At 43.3% G+C, this 20,925-nt stretch overlaps 1 protein-coding gene across 1 annotated transcript in view; it reads right to left on the bottom strand.

The window, feature by feature from the left end:
- Positions 1 to 10,184: 10,184 nt before the first annotated feature.
- Positions 10,185 to 20,925, bottom strand: part of tnr (tenascin R (restrictin, janusin)) — a 61,879-nt gene continuing 51,138 nt past the window's right edge. Inside the window, exons 18-20 of the mRNA XM_055642051.1 lie at positions 19,380 to 19,541; positions 12,960 to 13,123; positions 10,185 to 12,699 (exon numbers count right to left, since the gene is read on the bottom strand). Coding sequence (XP_055498026.1) covers positions 12,610 to 12,699; positions 12,960 to 13,123; positions 19,380 to 19,541 — 416 coding nt within the window. The 3' untranslated portion in view covers positions 10,185 to 12,609. The remainder of the gene's footprint in view (positions 12,700 to 12,959; positions 13,124 to 19,379; positions 19,542 to 20,925) is intronic.

Here is a 20,925-nt window from a genome sequence, read left to right as displayed (position 1 = left end):
TGCAACACCTCACACTTATCTGCATTAAGCTTGATTAGCCATTCATCAATTCACTTGTCCAACTGGCCAAGATCCTGCACTGGTAATAACCATCTTCGCTATCTACGACCCACTAAGCATTTAAACCCAATCACTGCAGCAGATGAGTAATTTGTGTGGAATTAGCTATGTCATACTTGGCTCTATATGTTGATTGATTGGTTGTTTGTAACAAATTGTAAAGAATGTCTGGCCTATAATAAAGGAGCCGTCTCAAGACCACCTCTCAAAAGACAAATAAAACCAAAGGCACCAATGCAGGTATGGCAAATTGATTCAATGCAGAGATCAATACACCGATAGTATGATATGGTGGGCTCAGTGTGAACAATGGATGATGAATTGCTAATCAATAGCGCTTAGCATTAATTATGGCAGAAAGTGGTTCCTCAATATTGATTGCGGACTATGGGTCAGGAAGTCGAGGATCCAGTTTCAGAGGGAGTGCTGGTGCCTAGATCCAGGAGTACGGAGATGAGTTGGGTTGGGATTATTGTGTCGAAGGCAGAACTATAGTAAGTAAGTTGGAGTCTAACGTAGGTGTCTTTGATATCCTATTGTTCCAAATGAAGAAGGTAGAGCCAGGGAGACGGTATCTGCCATGGACCTGTTGCAATGCTAAACAATTGATCAGTATTTTTGCCAGGATAGAGGTGTCTAAAAATACAGGCCATTGATCCAAGGTGAGAGAAGAAAGATTTAAGTGGAATGTTTTTCCACATGGAGGGTGGTGCCTATGTGGAATGGGCTGCCAGAGGACATAGTAGAGGCAAGTACAATTACAATGTTTATAGAAAATTTGAAAATAGCTGCAGTAGGCAATTTGGCCCTTCGAGCCAGCACTGCCATTCAATATGATCGTGGCTGATCATCCAAAATCAGTACAGGTACCACATCATGTAAAAGACGTTTGGACAGGTTCAGGATAGGAAATGTTCAGAGGAACATGAACCAAATACAGGCAACTGGGACCAGCTCAGGCCAACTTAGCATGGATAATTTATGCTGAAGGGCCCTTGTCCATGCAGTATGACCACAGGGACTGTATCTGATCTCTCAGGTTGGTGAATGTCCAAGAGTATCCAAGGTCAGGACTGAACTGGGCTGTTGGAGCTGTGTCACTGTTGCTCCAGTCGTGCAGATAAATGCAGAAACTCATAAAGCGATGGAGTGACAGGGGAATGCAGCAGGGGAAGTAAAATAATTCAATTAAAAAGTCCTGGTGTACAATGGACAGAACGTTATTTGCAGTCAGACTCCATATGGAGCTCTTGAAGAACTGTGTGCATTTTCAAGAGATGTCACCTGGATATGTCATCGGCTTCTGTTTTATTCCATGTGGTGTGTTTTGCTTAGTCTGGGCATCGGGAAAGCCAGAGATTCAAACCTGTGGAGCATTTTGAACAAGAGGAATAGGAAACAAGTGCAGGAGTGGACTATCCTGCCCTGTGTGCTGCTCCACTCCCGATCGTTACTAATCCCCCATCCTCTTCTTCTTCTTCTTCTATGAAGTGTTTTTTGGCGGTTGGCAACCAACTTTTTTGGTGCATTACCGCCACCAACTGGCATGGAGTGTGGATCAAACAACACCATTACATATACTAATAACCTATATCATTCCGAACAAATTGGTTACCCTAAGAAAAAGCAACAGGATTTGATAGCACTTATATGAACTCCCTTGCAAAATATCTACCAAATCAAATTGTGCTCTTTCTTTTCTGAACTGCTCACTCATCCGTTCTCTCTCCTCCTCATACCTCTCACAATGTACAATGACATGCTCTATTGTCTCTTCTTGCCCACAGTATTCACATCTGCCTGTATTATGCTTGCCTATTATAAAAAGTGTACTGTTATCCCCCATCCTCACACCTCTTCCTCCCCTCTTGGATTGTAACCCCACCCTCGCCTCATCCTCCCACCTGATCATTGCCCTGCCCCAGTCTGTAATATCCTCCCACTTGTTCACGCCCTCCCTCAATCCGTAACGCCACACCCGTGGGGAAATCCATCTGTTCACTCCATTAGTCTGTAAACCCCTTCCTCTACCTCCCATCTCTTACCCCCTCTCTGGTTTTTAAACCCCTCGCACCACCTGACCTTTGGATTCCCCTGATCTCTATCTGTCACCCCCACCCTCCTCACACACTGTCCACCACCTCCATCACTGTAACCCCCCCCCCCACCCATCCATCTAGTCCTCCTCTCCCAATCAGTACCACAGCCCCCCCTCTTCACCCACCTCTTACCCGCCTCCCCTGCTCAGTAAATACCCTGTATTTCCCCACCCCTCCCCTTCCCTCAATCTGCAGCCAACCCCCCCCCATTTCCTCCCACCTGCTCATCTCACGATTGGTCACCCCCCTACCACCTGGTCTTCACCATCCATCATCTGTCCCCCCCCCCCCCCCCTCCCATCTCCATCTCCCTCCTCCCACAGGCCCCCCATCCTTTGCTCTGTAATCCTCCCTACTTGTACCTTCCCACATGTTCTGTCCATCCCCCATCTGTAACCCTTTCCATCCTCCCAGCTGTTCCCTCCGTCAGTCTGAAACACAGCCCGCCCTTTGTCCTCCGACCTGTAACCCCTCCCTCCCGCGAGCTGTAACATGCACACCCTTGTCCTTCCAGTTATTCTTCCATTACTTAGCCTACAGCCCCCCCTCCTTCTCACTTGTTACTCCCCATCCCTGGTCTGTAACCATGAAGCCTCATGTCCTCCCACCCATTCCTCCTTCCCTCAATCTGCAGCCAACCTCCTTCCACTCCATTATCCTCACAGCTGTTCCCTCATCTCCCCGATATGTAACACCCCCCTCCCTTTGGCTTTCCATCTGTTTCTCCCTCAGCTGATATGCACCCCTCTCTCTTCCTCCTCCCACTTTACCTCCCTCTGTCAATCTGTAACCCGCCCCCCATCCGTCCGTCTTTTCTTCCTCCCTCATCTCGGGTGTCTTCCTCAATTTTTCCTCGACCCTCTCTAAAAACTTCACATCCTTCATGTGATATGTTGATCAGAAGTGAACTCCATCTTTGGCCGGATCAGTGTTTTCTAAAGGTTCATCATCACCTCACTCACATCATGGCCTCCACTGATAAATTCCTGAATTATATCTGCACTAGCATTCATTTTGTTCCACCTGCCCTCTGACTTCCAATAATTTGTGCACATGTACCCTGGTCAACATAATGAGCTACCACTCTGTATGTTGCCTTTCCCCATTTTTCGATCGTGCATTATCTTACATTTTCTGCATTAAAAATCATCCACTGTGTGCCTGCCCAATGTGTCAGCCTGTTTCTGTCCTCCTGCAATTGATCACCATTCTCTTCACGGTTCACGGCACTGTCAAGATTTGTGTCATCTCCAAATGTGAAAATTGCAGTTTGCAAGTCTACGTCTAGACTCTCTAAGTCTAGGCCACGAAGAGAGTTCAGTGAAAGCAATGGCATCCAAACGAAACCCTGGGGAATAACACTGTTCACATTGTGAAACTGAGCTAATGTTCCAATCATGTGCAAAAATAAAATGTGGCCTGTCAACTGCTTCAATGACTTTGTGAAGCATCAGATGTTTGCAAGATAAGTGATGGCTCACAAGTCACATTCCCACGGTGAAGTTCAAAACTAAGTTTGATTTGGAAAGTGGTCACTGAACAGCCTGAAAACATAGACATAGACATAGAAATTAGGTGCAGGAGTAGGCCATTCGGCCCTTCGAGCCTGCACCGCCATTCAATATGATCATGGCTGATCATCCAACTCAGTATCCCGTACCTGCCTTCTCTCCATACCCTCTGATCCTCTTGCCCACAAGGGCCACATCTAACTCCTCTTAAATATAGCCACATGAACTGGCCTCAAGTACCCTCTGTGCCCAGAGAGTTCCAGAGATTCACCACTCTCTGTGTCCAAAAAAGTTCCCTTCTCATCTCGGTTTTAAACCCTTTCCCCCTTATCCTTAAGGGTGGGGGGGGGGGGGGGGGGGGGAGCCAATGGTCTCGACCTGAAAAGTCACCCAGAGAATATCCGGAGATGCTGCCTGTCCCGTTGAGTTACTCCAGCATTTTGTGTCTATTTACAGTATTGGCTAATCAAAGGTTCACCAGACTGATTCCTGGGATGGCAGGACTTTCATATGAAGAAAGACTAGATAGACTTGGCTTGTACTCGCTAGAATTTAGAAGAGGGGGGATCTTATAGAAACTTACAAAATTCTTAAGAGGTTGGACAGGCTAGATGCAAGAAGATTGTTCCCGATGTTGGGGAAGTCCAGAACACGGGGTCACAGTTTAAGGATAAGGGGGAAGTCTTTTAGGACTAAGATGAGAAAAACATTTTTCACACAGAGAGTGGTGAATCTGTGGAATTCTCTACCACAGAAGGTAGTTGAGGCCAGTTCATTGGCTATATTTAAGAGAGAGTTAGATGTGGCCCTTGTGGCTAAAGGGATCAGGGTGTATGGAGAGAAGGCAGGTACAGGATACTGAGTTGGATGACCAGCCATGATCATATTGAATGGCGGTGCAGGCTCGAAGGGCCGAATGGCCTACTCCTGCACCTAATTTTTATGTTTCTATGTTTCTAATGTTGAGAAACAAGAAGCTTCAGATGCTGGAACATTAAGAAAACGATGTGCTAGAGAAACTGTGTGGGTTGGAGGCAGCATCTGTGAATGCAAATGGGCAGACAATGTTTCAGGTCAGGACCCTTCTTTATATCCTTCTAGTCATCCACATGGTCATTGACCAGAGCTATCCTGTAATTTTGAAATCTGAACAACATTGAATTGTTTGTCCTTTAACATTTGTCCACCCTGTTGATGAGACCTTGTGACAATACAAATGCTGCCAATTCCTGGAGTCACCAATGTTAGACCTTCCACCCACTGATCCACAAGAGCAAAGTCTCACCCCAGCTCCTCTATCTCATCACTCGATTCTCCACAGCAACCAATCCTGAGCATTCAGGCCAAGTATTCACCTTTCTCACTGTGGGCTGCAGTAAACAGAAATATGCTGTGATTCCTGTTCCTTTTTGAACCATTGGACATCTGTGACAAGTATATTACTTCTGCAAAATGAATACAAAATGTAGTAAAGTCAATACATTTTGAGAATTCTTACGTTTGAGAATTGTGGGCAGAGTTCTGGACATTGGGAATGGTGAGTTGTGAGAGAAAATCAAGGAAAGTAATTCAGCCGAATGTACTTTTTATTGACATCATTATTTTATTTAATAATGTTGTGGGTAACCAGTTGACCATCTCTTGTAGTTTCTTTTGTTTCCCATAATCAGGAATAACTCAATTGTATCCTTATCTTTCTATGGATTTGATGTATAGATCTCTGTGTACATCAAGGCTCTTGAGGTCTCTGCCATTTACTCTCTAATACTCTACCAGAATTTTACCTCCCAAAATACACTACCTCACACTTGTCTGGATTAAATTTCATCTGTCACCATTCTTCCCAACTTTTCATCTGATCTCTGTCCTCCTGAGTCCTTAGGCAGCCCTCCCCAATATCTATTACTCATCCAATATCCGTGCTGTCTGCAGAATTAGTTATCACAGCTCCTAAATTCGCATTCTTCATTTTATATATTCACTTTATTGCCACTTATGTACTAAATAGAATTCTTTTGACACAATTTCTCTGACCAATTTGTTGTGGAACCATCTCAATATAGATCTGTAATGAGATTGGATTAATAATCTCACAACAAAGGAGTTAGGGAACAGTTTCTGAACATGGTGGAATCTCACATGCAGTTATTGAGTTGCAAACTCGGTGTGTGAGGCTGTGGTTCAAACATAAATAACATCAGTTAGAAAATAGGAAGGAAGACTTGGCTATAATGAGCTAGGAAGGTAGGTTAAAGCATTGATCATAACACAGTACAGCACAGGAACAGGCCCTTTGGCCCATTATGCCAAATTAAACTAATCCGTCTGCCTGCGCATGGTGCAAATCTCTCCATCCCCTGCATGTTTGTGTGTCTATCTAAACGCCTCAAACTGCAATCATATCTGCTTCCACCATCTCCTCTGGCAGCATACTCCTGGCACCTATCACCATCTGTGTTATAAACGCCTCCTAAATCTCCTTTAAACTTTCCCCTTATCAGGTATTCATAAGTTCATAAGTGATATGAGCAGATTTAAGCTATTCGCCCTTTCAAGTCTACTCCGCCATTCAATCATGGCTGATCTATCTTTCCCTCTTAACCCGTCTCCTGCCTTCTCCCCATAACCCCTGGCAACAGCACAAATCAATGCCCTATAATATTTGACATTTCCACCCTGGGAAAAAGACTGGTTGTCTACCCTATTCATGTGTCTCATAATGTTCTATACTTTGTCAAGTTTCACTTCAGCCTCCAACACTCCAAAGGAAACAGGTTTGCCCTGGATCTCTTTAACTAATACTCTCTAATCCAGCTGGACAACGAGAAAGTAGTGACACACTTAAGAAAATATGACACCATTCTCAATAAGGATACATTCCATTAAGAAATAAAGTCACTGCGAGAAGGATGAGCCATCTTAGTGCCCGAGGTATTGAAGTGAAATAAAAGGTATAAGATATTGTCTAGATTAAAAATTTATGGAATTCCCTGCCACAGAGGGCATTGGAGGCCAAATCACTGGATGGATTTAAGAGAGAGTTAGATAGAGCTCTAGGGGCTATTGGAGTCAAGGGATATGGGGAGAAGGCAGACACGGGTTATTGATAGGGGACGATCAGCCATGATCGCACTGAATGGCGGTGCTGGCTCGAAGGGCCGAATGGCCTCCTCCTGCACCTAGTTTCTATGTTTCTATTACTGGTCAGCCATAAGAAAATAAAATGCTCAAAAAACAGCAAAAGATAACAAAAATGGATTATGCTGAATTATGAGAGTAAATAGCACAAACATATATGTAAAAGCAGACAGTAAAAGGTCATGGTGAGTAAGAGTAATTATTTGTCTCTTACCGAATGTGGCTGGGAGCAAAGAAAATTGTGAAATTGATGTACAAGTAATTTGTAGTCATTGAAATGTAGAAAACACATATTTCAGTAGAGGTAGAACATTAGAGGTGGTAAAGGAGAGAGTAATTTAATAATATCACCATCACCAGTGGAAAAAGTATTTGGAAAATTAATGCCACTGAAACTCAATCCCCAGGACCTCATGGATCTTAAAAGAAAATATCTGCAGAGAGAGTGAATGCATTGATTCTGATTTTCTAAAAGCTCCATTCTCCTAGTCAGGGCACGTGGTGGAAAACAGCCAATGGATTGCTCTTCTGGTAAACAAAGCCACAAAACAATTGAAAACGTACTTTATTTTGAGTTGCTATAGGATTCACTGAGTATTTCACGTGCAATAAAGCTCCAATAATCTGCTATTCAACTGTAAGGTAAAGAATTAATGGAAACCACCTGCAGCATCGAGTGGAAACCAAGTTAGTGACAGAGAAAAATGCAAAATGACAATTAATCAGAAGTTAGAGAGAGACATGAAAATATTTTTCAGAATGTTTGGTCTGATTGTAACTATCTTTAATTGGAACCCACCGCATCTTGTTCAAAGCTATCTAACTGTGGGCAGCGTTTAGTGACAATGTTTGAATTAACTTCCATTATCTAAATTAAAATGTTGTAAAATGCTTGTAAATTACTTTAATTTATATAAAGAGAAATTCTAAAGCACTTGGAAATGTTTATTTCATTGTAAGACATAAGCCTCTTTATTTAGAAAGGCATCTAGCTTTGTGTTCAGCCGTGCTTACAAGGTGGAGTTGCAAAGATTGAATTTACTGCCATTAACTAAATTCAGCTGATGGAAACATGGTTGTGAACAACTTTGCACAAAGATCAATCCTAAGCCCCCTTGGAATACCTAATTTCATTGTAGGATTTATCTTAGAAATATTTATCTCTTTGTAAGATTAACTCTCTTCATTCAAAAGTCATTGTATCTCAGATACTCTATTTAATGGCATAGAACTTGGAGTTCAGTGGTGTTTCTAATGGTCAGATGCAATTTGACCATTTACTAATTTTAACTGTTGCACATGGAGGAAAACTGCTTCATGTAAACAATTGTGAATCACTTGAGATTTTCTAACATTGTTAGACTTACTCTCTTTTGTAAGGAGCCTTTGTGGAACACAGTGCTGGATCCTGCAATCAGAGAATCATTAGCACAGAAACTCCTTGCGAGTGAGCAGCTGAGTATAGCATGGGAGATTTTAAAAGCAGCCATTAGTGTGCGGCCAGGTCCGTTTCACTTGTGAATGAGCAGCTGAAAGGATCATCAGCGCCGGAGATTTAAAAAATCAGCCGTTAATGTTTGGGTTGAATCTCCTAGTGTTGTACAAAAGGGAAGCAGCAGGCACTAGTGGAGCAGCTTATTGGGAGTGGTTTATGTGTTGAGGTGAAGTGTCTGGTTGAGGGTAAGTGCTGAAGCTTGGGTTCGTGAGACTTTAGTGAGGAGACTGAATGGAGAGTGACAACAGGGTAAGTAAGGTAAGATCTGTTCTGTAACCCTGCCTTGGTCTCGGTGCAGCAGAGGTGGCAGTAATGGCACCGGCATGCTCCTCCTGCAGGAAGCGGGAGGTCAGGGAAACGTCCAGTGTCTCCGGGGACTACACCTGTGGGAAATGTGACCAACTGCAGCTCCTGCCCGACCGTGTGATAAACTGGAGCTGCAGCTGGACAACCTCAGGGGAACGATAGTGTTGGACATCGTGATGCAGTCGTACAGAACTAGAGCAAGACTCCACTTACAATATTGTGTACATTCCACTCTGCAGGATGGTGTGGTAGTAATAGAGAGAGTGCAGAAGAGATTCACCAGGCTGGCCTCTGGAATGAAAGAATATAATCATAAGGAGAGATTAGATAGATTTAGGTTATTCTGACTGGAACATAGGAGGCCGAGGGGTAATGTAATGGAAATGTATTGAATGGTGTGGGTCACAGATAGGATAGATTGTCAAGAGTCTTTTGCCCAGGGTTAAGAAATCTAAAACTATAGGGCACAGCTTTAAAGGGAAAGGGAAGAAATGTAAGGAAGATCTGAGTGTTAGGTTTTTCACACAATGGAGGTGGTGATTACATGTCAGAGGTGGTGGTGGAGGCAATTGTAACTAAAATGTTTAAAAAGCATTTAGACAGGTATTTGGATAGGTATGGAAAGGTGTAGAGGGATATGGGCCTAAGGTAGTGAAATGGCATTGGCATAGATAGGCATCACGGTCAGCATGGATGAATTGTGCCAAGGGGCCTACCTCTGTGCTGTATGATTGTATGACTTCTGGCACTCAGAGGAAACCCATTTGGTCCCAGGAAGAAAGTGCAAACCTACACAGACACCACCAGAGGTCAGAAATGAATCTGGGTCTCTGGAGCTATGAAGCAGGATCTGCTGCGCCATCAATTATAATGTCTGAATTTACTTTTACGTTCTGAGTCGACTGTTGTGTAAATGGCTGGAAACTGCTTCACTTTAGATAAACAGATATTCTGAAGGACTTTGAAATGTTTATCTTATGTGAAATCTAACTCTCTTTAGTTTGAAACCACTGTGGTATGAAGTATTCTATCTTTGTCAAAGGCATCTAACTTAGTTTTCTGCAGTGGTTTGCAATGTTAAATTGTGATGTTTGCATTAACTTTCATTAACTAAAATCAACAATTGTATAAAATTGTAAATGACTTATTTTAATGGAAACTTTATTTATCTTATTGTAAGACTTAACTCTCCTTAGTTCAAAGCTGTTATGATGCAAAAGTGCTCCCACAGTGCCAAAGGGCCAAGTCACCTGCTCCTGTTTCTTTTGTATTTTCCAACAGTCTGCATTCTTGCATTTTGAACCGTCTCCTTAATTAAGTGTTGGATTTGTAAGTCAGTTCAGTGCGACGAGGCAGCTTTGTTAAATGGAAATAAAGGCAAGTCCACGGGATCCTGGGTGTTAAGGGATATTGAGGGCTAGATACACAAATAAAGATAGCATGGTCATAAGATCAAATGGTCATGTAATAGGAGCAGAATTAGGCCATTCGGCCCATCAAGTCTGCTCCGCCATTCAATCGTGGCTGATCTATCTCTCTCTCCTAACCCCATTCTGGTGTTATATGCCCTCATATGCCTTCTGGTGTATGAAAAGAGAACATAATACATCAGTGGTATACATAGCATAGCAGAGTACTTAAATACATCAGAAGGGCAACAAGATGATGTGAAATATCACTGGGGGACAAGTTTCAGGAAAATACACCATCATTTTTTCAGCATCTTAAGAGGAAAAGGGAAACAGAGAAAAACTACTGTCCACAATGGACCAAAATAGCAATCTATAAACATAGATACAGAGGATGGGATGACTACTTCTTGCATAACTACTACTCATCTACATACAGTAAGGAGGAGGACATTGTATATGACGAATTCAGAGAGGGGATTGTGAAATTCTAAAGAATGTTTTCATTGTAAAGGAGGAGGTATTACATATCTTGTTGAACTGAAAGTTAGACGAATCCCCAAGGTCTGATGAGATGTATCCCAGCCTGGTGTGGGAGTTAAGGGAGGAGATTGCTATTGCTAGGAGAGTGACATTAAACCTTTGCTGGCCAACGGCTACAGATAAGTGGATGACTCTAACTTCCCCAATGTTGGCTGGGACTTCCTTAGTGGCAGGGGCATAAATGAAGCAGAATCTGTTAGGTACATTCATGAATACCTCTTGAAACAAGGAGAGATGGTCCAATTTGGGAAGGGGCCATTCTTGAACTATATTGGGAAGTGTGACTGGCCAGGTAATCGGGGTTACAGTGGAAAAGCATTTGGGAACAGTGGTCAAATCGCTAGTTTTGAGATAGTTATGGGTAAGAAGTGCTAAATTGTGTGTGTAAAGTGCTAAATTGGAGAATGGCCAATAACAACGGTGATAGAGAGAATCGATTGGGACCAGCTGTTAGTGAGCGAGTCCACATCTGACTTTTCTCAAGAGATGCTGCCTGACCCGCTGAGTTACTCCAGCTTTTTGTGTCTATCTTCGGTTTAAACCAGCATCTGCAGGTTCTTCTTACACATTTTGTCCTGACAAGTAAGAATTGGTTATTGGCCAGCTTGTCAAAATTGAGGACCAACGTGTTTCCTTGAGGAAGAACATGTAACACAGGAACAGGCCCTTCAGCCCACAATGTCTGTGCCAAACATGACACCAAGGTAAACGTAGACAGAGAAAGGCTTATGGGATGTGTTCAAGAAGGCTTATGGGATACTTGTCATCATGGGTTGGGCCATTCAGAACAGGAATTGGGATGCCATGTTACAGCTGCACAAGACATAGGTGAGACCACACTTAGAATATTGCATGCAGTTCTGGTCACCATCCTATAGGGAGGATGTGATTAAGCTACAAAGGTGTATAAAAGATTCACAATGGTATTGGTGGGACTTGAACCTTGAGTTATGAGGTGAGGTTAGATAGGCTGGATTTGGTTTCTCTAGAATGAAGGAGGCTGAGGGGTCACTTAATGGAGGGCTGTGAAATAATGAGGGCTATAAATAAGGTGAACAGTCTTTCTCTAATAGTATGGCAGTCAAAAGGCAGAGGTTTAAGGTTAGAGGGGAATTATTTAAAGGGACCTGAGGGGGAAGTTTTCACAGAGTGTGAAGGGTGCATGGAATGAGCTGCCAGAGGAAGTGAACAGGTATATGGATAGGAAAGGTTTAGAGCGATACGAGCCAAAATGCAGGCAAATAGGACTAGCTCAGGTAGGCACCTTAGTCGATGTGGAATAGTTTGGTCAAATAGCCTGTTACCTGCTGTATAACTCTATCTCACAAACTAGATGATACAGGTTTAGGATAAGAGGCTTACTGGGGAGCTGAGGAAGAACTATCTAACCTAGAGGGTGGTTGGAACATGCTGCCTGAGGGAGACTCTCACATCTACAAATTATTTGGATGAGTACTTGAATCACCAAGGCCTGGTAGGCTACAGACCAAGTGGTGGTAAATAGGATTTGTGCAGATGAGTATTTGATAGTCAGCATGGACATGGTGGACCATGGCTTGTTTTTGTACTGATTGATTTAATCGCTCCATGGTTCTCATCAGCATCTCTGACCCCTTGACACTTGTAAATCCAACAGCTACCTTTTTGTTTGATTTAATTAATTGAAAGTCGATTGATACAGAAAAAGAGAATGTCCTCTCTGGAGAATGTCCAGAGAGTGTCCATTTTCACTCGCTCAATGTGGACCACAAGATTAAGATGTGCAGGGAGTGTGGCTCCTGCAGGAACATCCACATTACAACACAAACTGACGCCTCATGGGGAGATTTGCACTAGAACTGGTTCAATTCACCAAGAAGCACGAGCAGATCATCAAAATATCTTTGCTCTTGGAGAAAGTGCCGAGGACATTGACAGGGGTGCAATTAACATATGTTAGGATGAAGCCTGAGCGACAATCACTGGTTCATTAATTAAACGCCACGACTAAGAAGCATTGAAGATCAAGTTAAGCTCATAATAAAAAACAATAGCTGCCTGCTTCTCCACTAGATTACTTCAAAACTGTGAGGTCGGATCTTCATCTCAATGAATGGTATAGAGATTTCATGGCCTTTCCAGTGGTACCAATTTATACCCTGTGAAGTCAAAAGTGGAAAATCAATCAGTAGATCAAAAATAAATTCAGACAAGACATTGAAACATGCTTTTACCCTGTCATAGAACTTATGTGAAATCTGCCATCGACCAGCATCTCAACACCTTCAACCACCCATTAATCCAGCAAAAAAGCAAAATAGTGTGCTGACCAGTGTAGCTGGCAAGCTCAAACATCAAACAAGGATCCCACAGAGCCACAATCATTCCAAACATTTGCCACAGTGTGACGGTTCCTTACCTGGCTGTGTCGATTCTCTCCATACTTTCCATTCAGATTGGCACGATGACAGTTCTTGTACCACCAGGCCCCTTTGTATGACAGGGCACAGTTTGTGATGGCAACATCATTATCCCGATCTTTTGTGGAGAAAGGGCGGCCCTGATGATAGGAGAGGGAGTCACCTGCGTAATCAAAATCACACGTCATCAATGGATGAACGGTGCCAAGCCAAGTGGAACAGAGCAGATTAGAGACAGGGTAGAAGGAGCTGGAGTTAAGACGAGCCCATTGAACTGTATCCGAGCAAGGTTTAACATTGTCATGAGCAAGAGAGAGGAGTCCCACTGTGGAAAGGGAAGGGAGATGGTCTGGTCAATGTCCATCCCAAGGACAACTATTGCCTGCAGGAGCTTAGTGGAGGCTCCAGCTGAACTGCTTTGAAGCGGAAGCCATTGGACAACAGTAATGTTAAAGAATTACAGTAAATCCCATGACGTTTTAACACATAGATTAAAAACACAAGGTTGACAAGGGAGCAGGTAGGACCACTCAAGGATAAAGGAGGGAATGCATGCTTGAAGTCAAAGTACTTTCCATTTCTATTCAGCAAGGAGAACATGGTGGATGGTGAGATCAGTGCAGAATGTACTAATATGCCAGTGTAGTCTAAGGTCAAGGAGGTGGTGTTGGGTCTCTTGAAAGGGTATGCTTGCCTTCATTGCTTGGGGCGTTGAGTATAAGAGTCAGGAAGTCATGGTGCAGTTTTATAACACTTTGGTTAGGCCAAAGATTGATTATTTAAAGTATTGTGTGCAGTTCTGTTGCCACATTACAGGAAGGATTGGAAGCTTTCAAATGGTGCCGAAGTTCATCAGAACGCTGCCTGGATTATAGGGTATTACATATGATGGATGTTGGACAAACTTGTATTGTTTTCACTGGAGAGTTGCAGGTTGAGTGAAGACCTGATAGCAGTATATAAAATTATGAGAAGCATAAATAGGGTAGACAGTCAGAACCTTTTTTGTAAATGTCAGACCAGATGGCATAATTTTAAACTCAGGGGGGATAGAGAATAAAAGAGATGCGCGGGGCAAATTTATTTTCACAGAGATTGGTCGGTGCTTGGAACATGATGCCGGGGGTGGTGGTAAAAGCAGTAAAGATAGTGGCATTTACGAATCTTTCAGATAGACACATGGATATGCAGGGATGGAGGGGGGCAGATCACGTGCAGGCAGCGGAGCACAGATGTCAATGACCGAAGGGCCTGTTCTGTGCTGTACTGTTCTATGTTCCCTGTTCTATGTTAATGGGGGGGGGGGATTGGTTCATCCCATCATTTGCCATAAATTCCATACAATTATGTGCATACAGTGTAATCCTGCTGATCTCATTGCCGTAGCCTCTGCAAGTGAGGATCCACTGGAAATCACTGATCATTGCACCCCCTCACAGACGGGAACTTTCCGATCCTCACCGTGTGACTGTGTTTTCTCCCACCCCTATCTCTCCACCCCAAAATCCCAATCAGTCTTCAGCAATTGTACTGCATGTGCGGAGTGAGTCTTAAGCCTGTGCACTAATAATTATTCGTAAATCAACGTGCACTTAAAAAAATGACAGGACATTCTGTTCTTTTTAGGAATCACTGCACTGTGCTACACAACACAGACAGACTGAGCGTTGAGATCAGTTCTTAAATAAGCTGTTTATACAAGCACAAACAAACACTCCACTGTGTATTTGCACATAACAGATGGCTTTGTTAAACCTGGTTCTGACGCCAGCGAGCTTCAAACATGGCAGTCTTCAGAATTGTCACGACACTAAAACTAATTCGCCATCTTTCCAGAATGCTGGTTTCCAAACCAAGCAACATCCAGGTGAACCTCTTCCTTACCCTTTCTAATGCCTCCACATCCCTGCCTCCTGCACAAACAAAAAGCCAACTTCTCCATGCAAATCCTTTCCCCAAGAATTTTCTCCACTGATTTTTCTACCATTGATACTGTATAAGGCTCACCAACCTATAATTTCCGGAATGATTCCTATTGCCCTTTAACAAAGGAATAATGTTGGCTATTCTCCAGTCATCTGGGACCCCTCATCTATGGCTAGAAAGGAAAGAAAAGTCTGGTAGAGCCCCAGCAAACTCCTCTCTTAATAACCTGGGATAAATCCCATTAGGCCTGGGGCTTACCTGCCTCAATTTTCTTGAAAAGACACAACACCATCTCCTGCTTGATACCAACACACACTAGAGTATCAGTATGCTTGTTGCAAATCTCACTAACCCCTGTGTCCTCGACTCGTTCTTTGCTCGCATGTGTTCAGGGCAAAGCAAAAGACACAAGAAACAGCAGGTGCTAGAATCTTAAGGAAAAAAATCAATATGCTGGAGGAACTCAGTGAGTCAGGCAGAATCTGTGGAGGGAATGCACAGCAATGTTTCATGGCCGTGACACTTCTTTAGACTGATTGAAGTAGGGGGATGAAACAGGAAGAGGTGCCTATGGAACAAAGCCTGGAAACTGTTAGGTGGATATAGATGAGGTGGTCGATTGGCAAATGAGTTGAGTAGATGTCAAAGGCTAGAAGTAGAAAGGGTCAGATAAGGAAAGAAGAGGAGGGAGGGATATGGGTGGAAGGCAACAGGGAGGATGGGAAAGAAGGGGGATAAAATGAAACTCTGGGACGGGGATGGGAGATGTGTGTATGAAGGAAGTGAAAGGCATAGGGCGATTGGGGTGGCAGGAGATGGTGAGAGAAATGCTTTTGTATTGGGCTGCACAATGGGAGAGGTGTAGGAGACAACTGCCCACAATAGCCTCAAGTCTGTGCCATCAGTTAACGTCTGTATTTATTTTATCTGTGTCCGTCACAAATTTGTCCATTTTATCAAATCTCCCCTCAACCACTGCTCCAAGGAGAACAACCCAAGTTTCTCCAACCTAACCTTATGGCTGAAACTCCTCAAGTATAGAAGCATTGTGGTAAGTTTATTTGGCACCCTCTACAGGATCTTCACATTTTTTTGAAGTGACATAACCAGATCTGGATGCAGTGTTTTGGTTCAGGCCTCACCTGAAGCTTAAGAAGGTTCATCATAACTTGGCCACATACAGTATGTACAAAAACAGTAAATATAGGAAGCACAGTATCCCATTGACTTCAGTGAATTCCCTGAGATCTATCTTCTAAATTCTCTGAAGGAAGGATAGTGTCGGACTACTCCCACTCCATCTCCGACCTCTCTGTCCTGGGTCTCCTCCATGGCCACAGCGAGCAGCACCGGAAATTGGAGGAACAGCAGCTCATATTCCGTTTGGGGAGTCTGCACCCCGGGGGCATGAACATCGAATTCTCCCAATTTTGTTAGTCCTTGCTGTCTCCTCCCCTTCCTCAGCCCCCCTGCTGTCTCCTCCCATCCCCCAGCCTTCGGGCTCCTCCTCCTTTTCCCTTTCTTGTCCCCACCCACCCCCGCCCCCGATCAGTCTGAAGAAGGGTTTCGGCCCGAAACGTTGCCTATTTCCTTCGCTCCATAGATGCTGCTGCACCCGCTGAGTTTCTCCAGCTTTTTTGTGTAACCTAGTGTCGGACTATGTTTGTCTGTCAGATGTATGCTGGGATAGGTGAGTGTGAAGCCTTTACCTTCTCTGTGATCAAGTGACATATTCCTTGGCAAAGATACCAACATAGACTAGTGAGTCCACCTCCACAAACTGGTTTCAATATTCAATGGTTCTGCTCTTCATCTAGCTACCCAGTCACCGTTATGGGCCTGTCCCACTTAGGTGATTTTTTTGGCGACCGCAGGTGACTGCCGCAAAATTTACAACATGTTGACAATTTTTTCGGTGACAGTGAAAACAATTTTTGCTGTTGTAAGTTGTCATATACGTTGTCGTAGGTTGCCTCTAGGTCCCTGGCTAAAGAGTCGCCTAAGTGGGACAGGGCCCATTAGTGTTTATTGAAAACATATGGATTTCATTTCACATTAAATGCAAATCCCTTGTCATATTCTTTCTTTGCCACTATTTCCTTCTTTACCTCCCATTTCCTTACCTGATTACAACAAGATCCTAATGAAGTGGGGCAAGGAATGGTAGATGGGATTTAACTCCCACAACATGTGAGGTGTTGCAATTTGGTAAGTTAAACCAGGGCAGTACTTACTCAGTAAATGGGAGGGCCCAAAATATGTTGTAGAACAGAAAGACCTGAGATAATGTAGGGAGGAACTGCCGATGCTGGTTTAGCCCAAAGATAGACATAAAAAGCTGGAGTAACTCAGCAGGACAGGCAGCATCTCTGGAAGTCTTGACCCAAAACATCACCCATTCCTCTCCAGAGATGCTGTCTCTGGAGAGTTACTCCAGCTTTTTGTGTCTATCCTGAACGTGGTGACACAAGTAGACAATGTGGCAAGCTTGCCTTCATTGGTCAGGGTATTGAGCACAGGAGTTGCAATGTTAAGGGCCTGTCCCACTTTCACAACCTAATTCACGACCTTTTTTACTCGTGGACATTTTTTATCATGCTAGAAAAAAAACGCCCCGACCTACTTGATGCCACGAGTACCTACGGCTAGCATCACGGCCTGCTACGACCTACCTATGACCTCGTGACGACCATGCTGCGACTATGAGTCAAGGGCAAACTCGGCAGAAGTGGTGAATTAGGTTGAGAACGTGGGACAGGCCCTTTACATTGCAAGTATGCAAGTCATTGGTGAGACCGCACTTTGAATAGTGTCGTCGGTTCTGGTCACCCAGCTATAGGAAGGATGTAATTTAGCTGGAAAGAGAGCAGAGTAGATTTATAAGGAACTGGGAGGTTTGAATTTTAGAGATATATAAAAGAGGCAAAGATAAGGTGGATGGTCATAGTCTTTATCCCAGGGTAGTTATCCCCTTGAAGATGAGAGGGGAAAGATTTAAAAGGGACACCAAGGGCGAGCTTTTCACGGAGGGCAGTGCATATATGGAGCCAGTTGCCAGGGGAAACTGCAGAGGCAGGTGCAATTGCAATGTTTAATAGACATGTGGATGGTACCTGGATAGGAAAGGTTTAGGAGGACATGAGCCAAAAGCAGCCAAATTGTATTAGTTTACATAGGCATCTTAGTCGGCATGGATGGGATGGGCTGGGCCAAAGGACTTGTTTTCATGTTTTAAGACAGAATGTCTCAAACATCATGAATGAAATTGGGAGAGATTTCAGAAGAAATTTTGAAGGTTAAGGGATGAGCATTTCAAGATATTAAAGGGAATAGAGAGGTAAATAATGAAAAACATTTTGCTGATTGATGTCTCCAGAGTAAGGAACTTAACCTGAAAATTAAACCTGCGGTCCCTTCAGGGCATAAATTTGAAAGACTTCTACATGGAGAGAATGTGAGAAGTTGGGAACTTTGCTTCTGAAAATGACAAGTGGTTTATTTGATTGCATGAATGATGAATATTTGTTATCCAAAGATACTGTATTAAAGATAGGACAAAGATTATTGGACTTCAACTCGGTGAAATGACAGAACAGGTTTGACGAGCTAATGAAGCAGGTTTGCTCCAAGCACACCCTCTTGCTCCATGGATGGAGTAGAGAGTGGTATTTCTGCTACTTGGGGAATAGTGAATGCTGAGCCAAAGTGTTTTTCATCTCAACGTAAATGATTTGTTCCCAGAGTTGTACATTGTTCTACCTGGAGTATTTTTCTCAGCATTGCTGTCCATCTCCCTGGGGTTACATTGCAATGACTTGAGCGCATAATTTGGACTAATTTATTTCTGCGGCGATGTTGGATGTGGGATTTCTCGATTAAAATGTTAAACCTAGACTCAGCTCAATTCCCATGGCAAGGATTCGACAAATGGCACGAGAACTCTCCTCTGTAATCTGGCCAAATATGTAACCTTTGACGAACATCAGATAACATTTTATCTGTTGGCTTTCCCATTGATCTTTGTGAGAGAGTGCTGTGATTTCACCTTCTCTCTTCCACAATTGGAACTGCATGTTAAAAAGCACTTCGCTGGTAATAAAGTGTTTGCGATGTCTTGAGTTTGCAAAAGGCACCATGCAAATGCTAATATTTATGTTTTGTGGATGGGCCTGGGAGTAAAGTGGGAATTTCATTGATTTTCTGTCCGTAGATATGACAATTAAAGACTCTTGACAAACTGCGATCAATGGAGTCCAGGGGATTAGGAGTTTACTGAAGCATGCAAAGAACTCATTGCCATGTATTTGTAAAATGGGATAGGAATCTGCACATTGTGGCTGAAATATTTGAAGTGGAGAAGGGTCATAAATATCAGGTTTGCTTGCCCACCTATCTGTCATTTACATAGTTCACAAGAAGTCTATTGCACTGTCTTTCTTGAATAACCCTCATTATATTTAAAGCGTTACCCAATAATATAAAGAAAAACTCACCAGCAGTCCCTCTGTAATCTCCGATCCTTAGTTTATAGAGATTCCTGGCATCACTGAGGTAAAATCGATCATAGACTGCGTACACTGACTCACGGCCATCACGCAGGTCAATCCGGAGATCATATCTGGCTTGCGCTGAAATCTTGTGGATATTATCCAGTCCTAAAATAATAGCACAAGATCACCTGCAGATGTAAGACAGCTGTGGACCAGACTAGCCTTGCATTCAGAGATTGCGGGGGATAGTTATGCTGCAGTAGGGCTTGCTGGTGTAACCCATCTGGAATCCTAGCCTGAACTCTACCTACACCCAAACTTACCAAGCTCAAGCATCTCAGGATTCACTGGCATGATCTGGGTCATCACAGCGCTTGCCTCCATAACTGGAGGCTTTGACAGCTGGCAAATCTCTGTCCTCCACCTTTGCTTAACTGTCACGACTTAGTAGGAGCAAAAAACAAAATACTGAAGGAAGGAAGTAAGGCAGCTTCTGTGGAGGGAATGGACAGCTGATGTTCTGGGTCGGGGCTTTTCTTCAGACTGATGGAGTAGATTGGGAGAGTAGTTCAAAAGAAGCTATTCCAAGGGAAACATTCCCATCAGACTCATTCATCCTTTTATTTCCTGCAACTAATTTTCGCTCTTGCATGCCACCGAGTGATCTTTAATTCTATCTACCACTCAGTTTTAACCAGGGGCAATTTACAGTGACAAATTAAACTACCAACCCACATGTCTTTGGGATGTGGGAGGAAGCTGGAGCATCTGGGGGAAATACAGGGAGAACGTGCAAACACCACACAGACAGAACCTGCGGTCAGCATCAAACCTGGGTCTCCGAAGCTATCATGTAGAGGTACAAACTGTTCCCTTTGTTGGGTTTCACAGCTGTAAGAATTATTTAATAATTGACAATGAGGCATTTACCAATCATTAAAATATTTTACAATCCAAAACAGCAAGTAAAATTATTAATAATTACAAACATTAAGCAAACCAAAATAATTAGAACACAGATGCTTATTCGTCTGATCTATAAACCATATCCCTCAAGCTCCATTAAACACCAAATGTTCTCTGGTGCAGAATCTGAGATGATTTCTCCAGTGTAAATAATGAGGTATCTCAGCAATGTGGGCACTGCTTTTGGATTCCATATGGAGCTGAGTGGTGGTGAGTTTAAGAACCAGCTAATCGTGTCTAAGATTTTCACAGACACACCGGCAAATAATCTGACAGTTTAAATCACTTAACCCTAGCCTTGAATTTTTACAGTCATAGATTATACAGCACAGAAACGGGCCATTCGGCCCAACTTATGCATGCCGACTGCGATCCTTTCCTACACTCATCCTATTTACCCTCATTAAGCCTGTATCTCTCCCTATGCCTTTCCCACCCAAGTAACTATCCAAATGTCTCTTACGCACTGTATCTGCCTCCATCACTCCCACTGGCAGTTTAATTACTGATCATCTACAGCTACCTGGAACACTCAACTAACAAGATTCACAAGCTTCTGGTGAAATTTCTTCTCCTCCTCAGA

This window comes from Leucoraja erinacea, chromosome 10 (genome assembly GCF_028641065.1).
Source record: "Leucoraja erinacea ecotype New England chromosome 10, Leri_hhj_1, whole genome shotgun sequence".
Classification (NCBI taxonomy): Eukaryota; Metazoa; Chordata; class Chondrichthyes; order Rajiformes; family Rajidae; genus Leucoraja; species Leucoraja erinaceus.
Note: the sequence above shows the minus strand (reverse complement) of the source record. Positions and strands in the feature narration are given on the sequence as shown.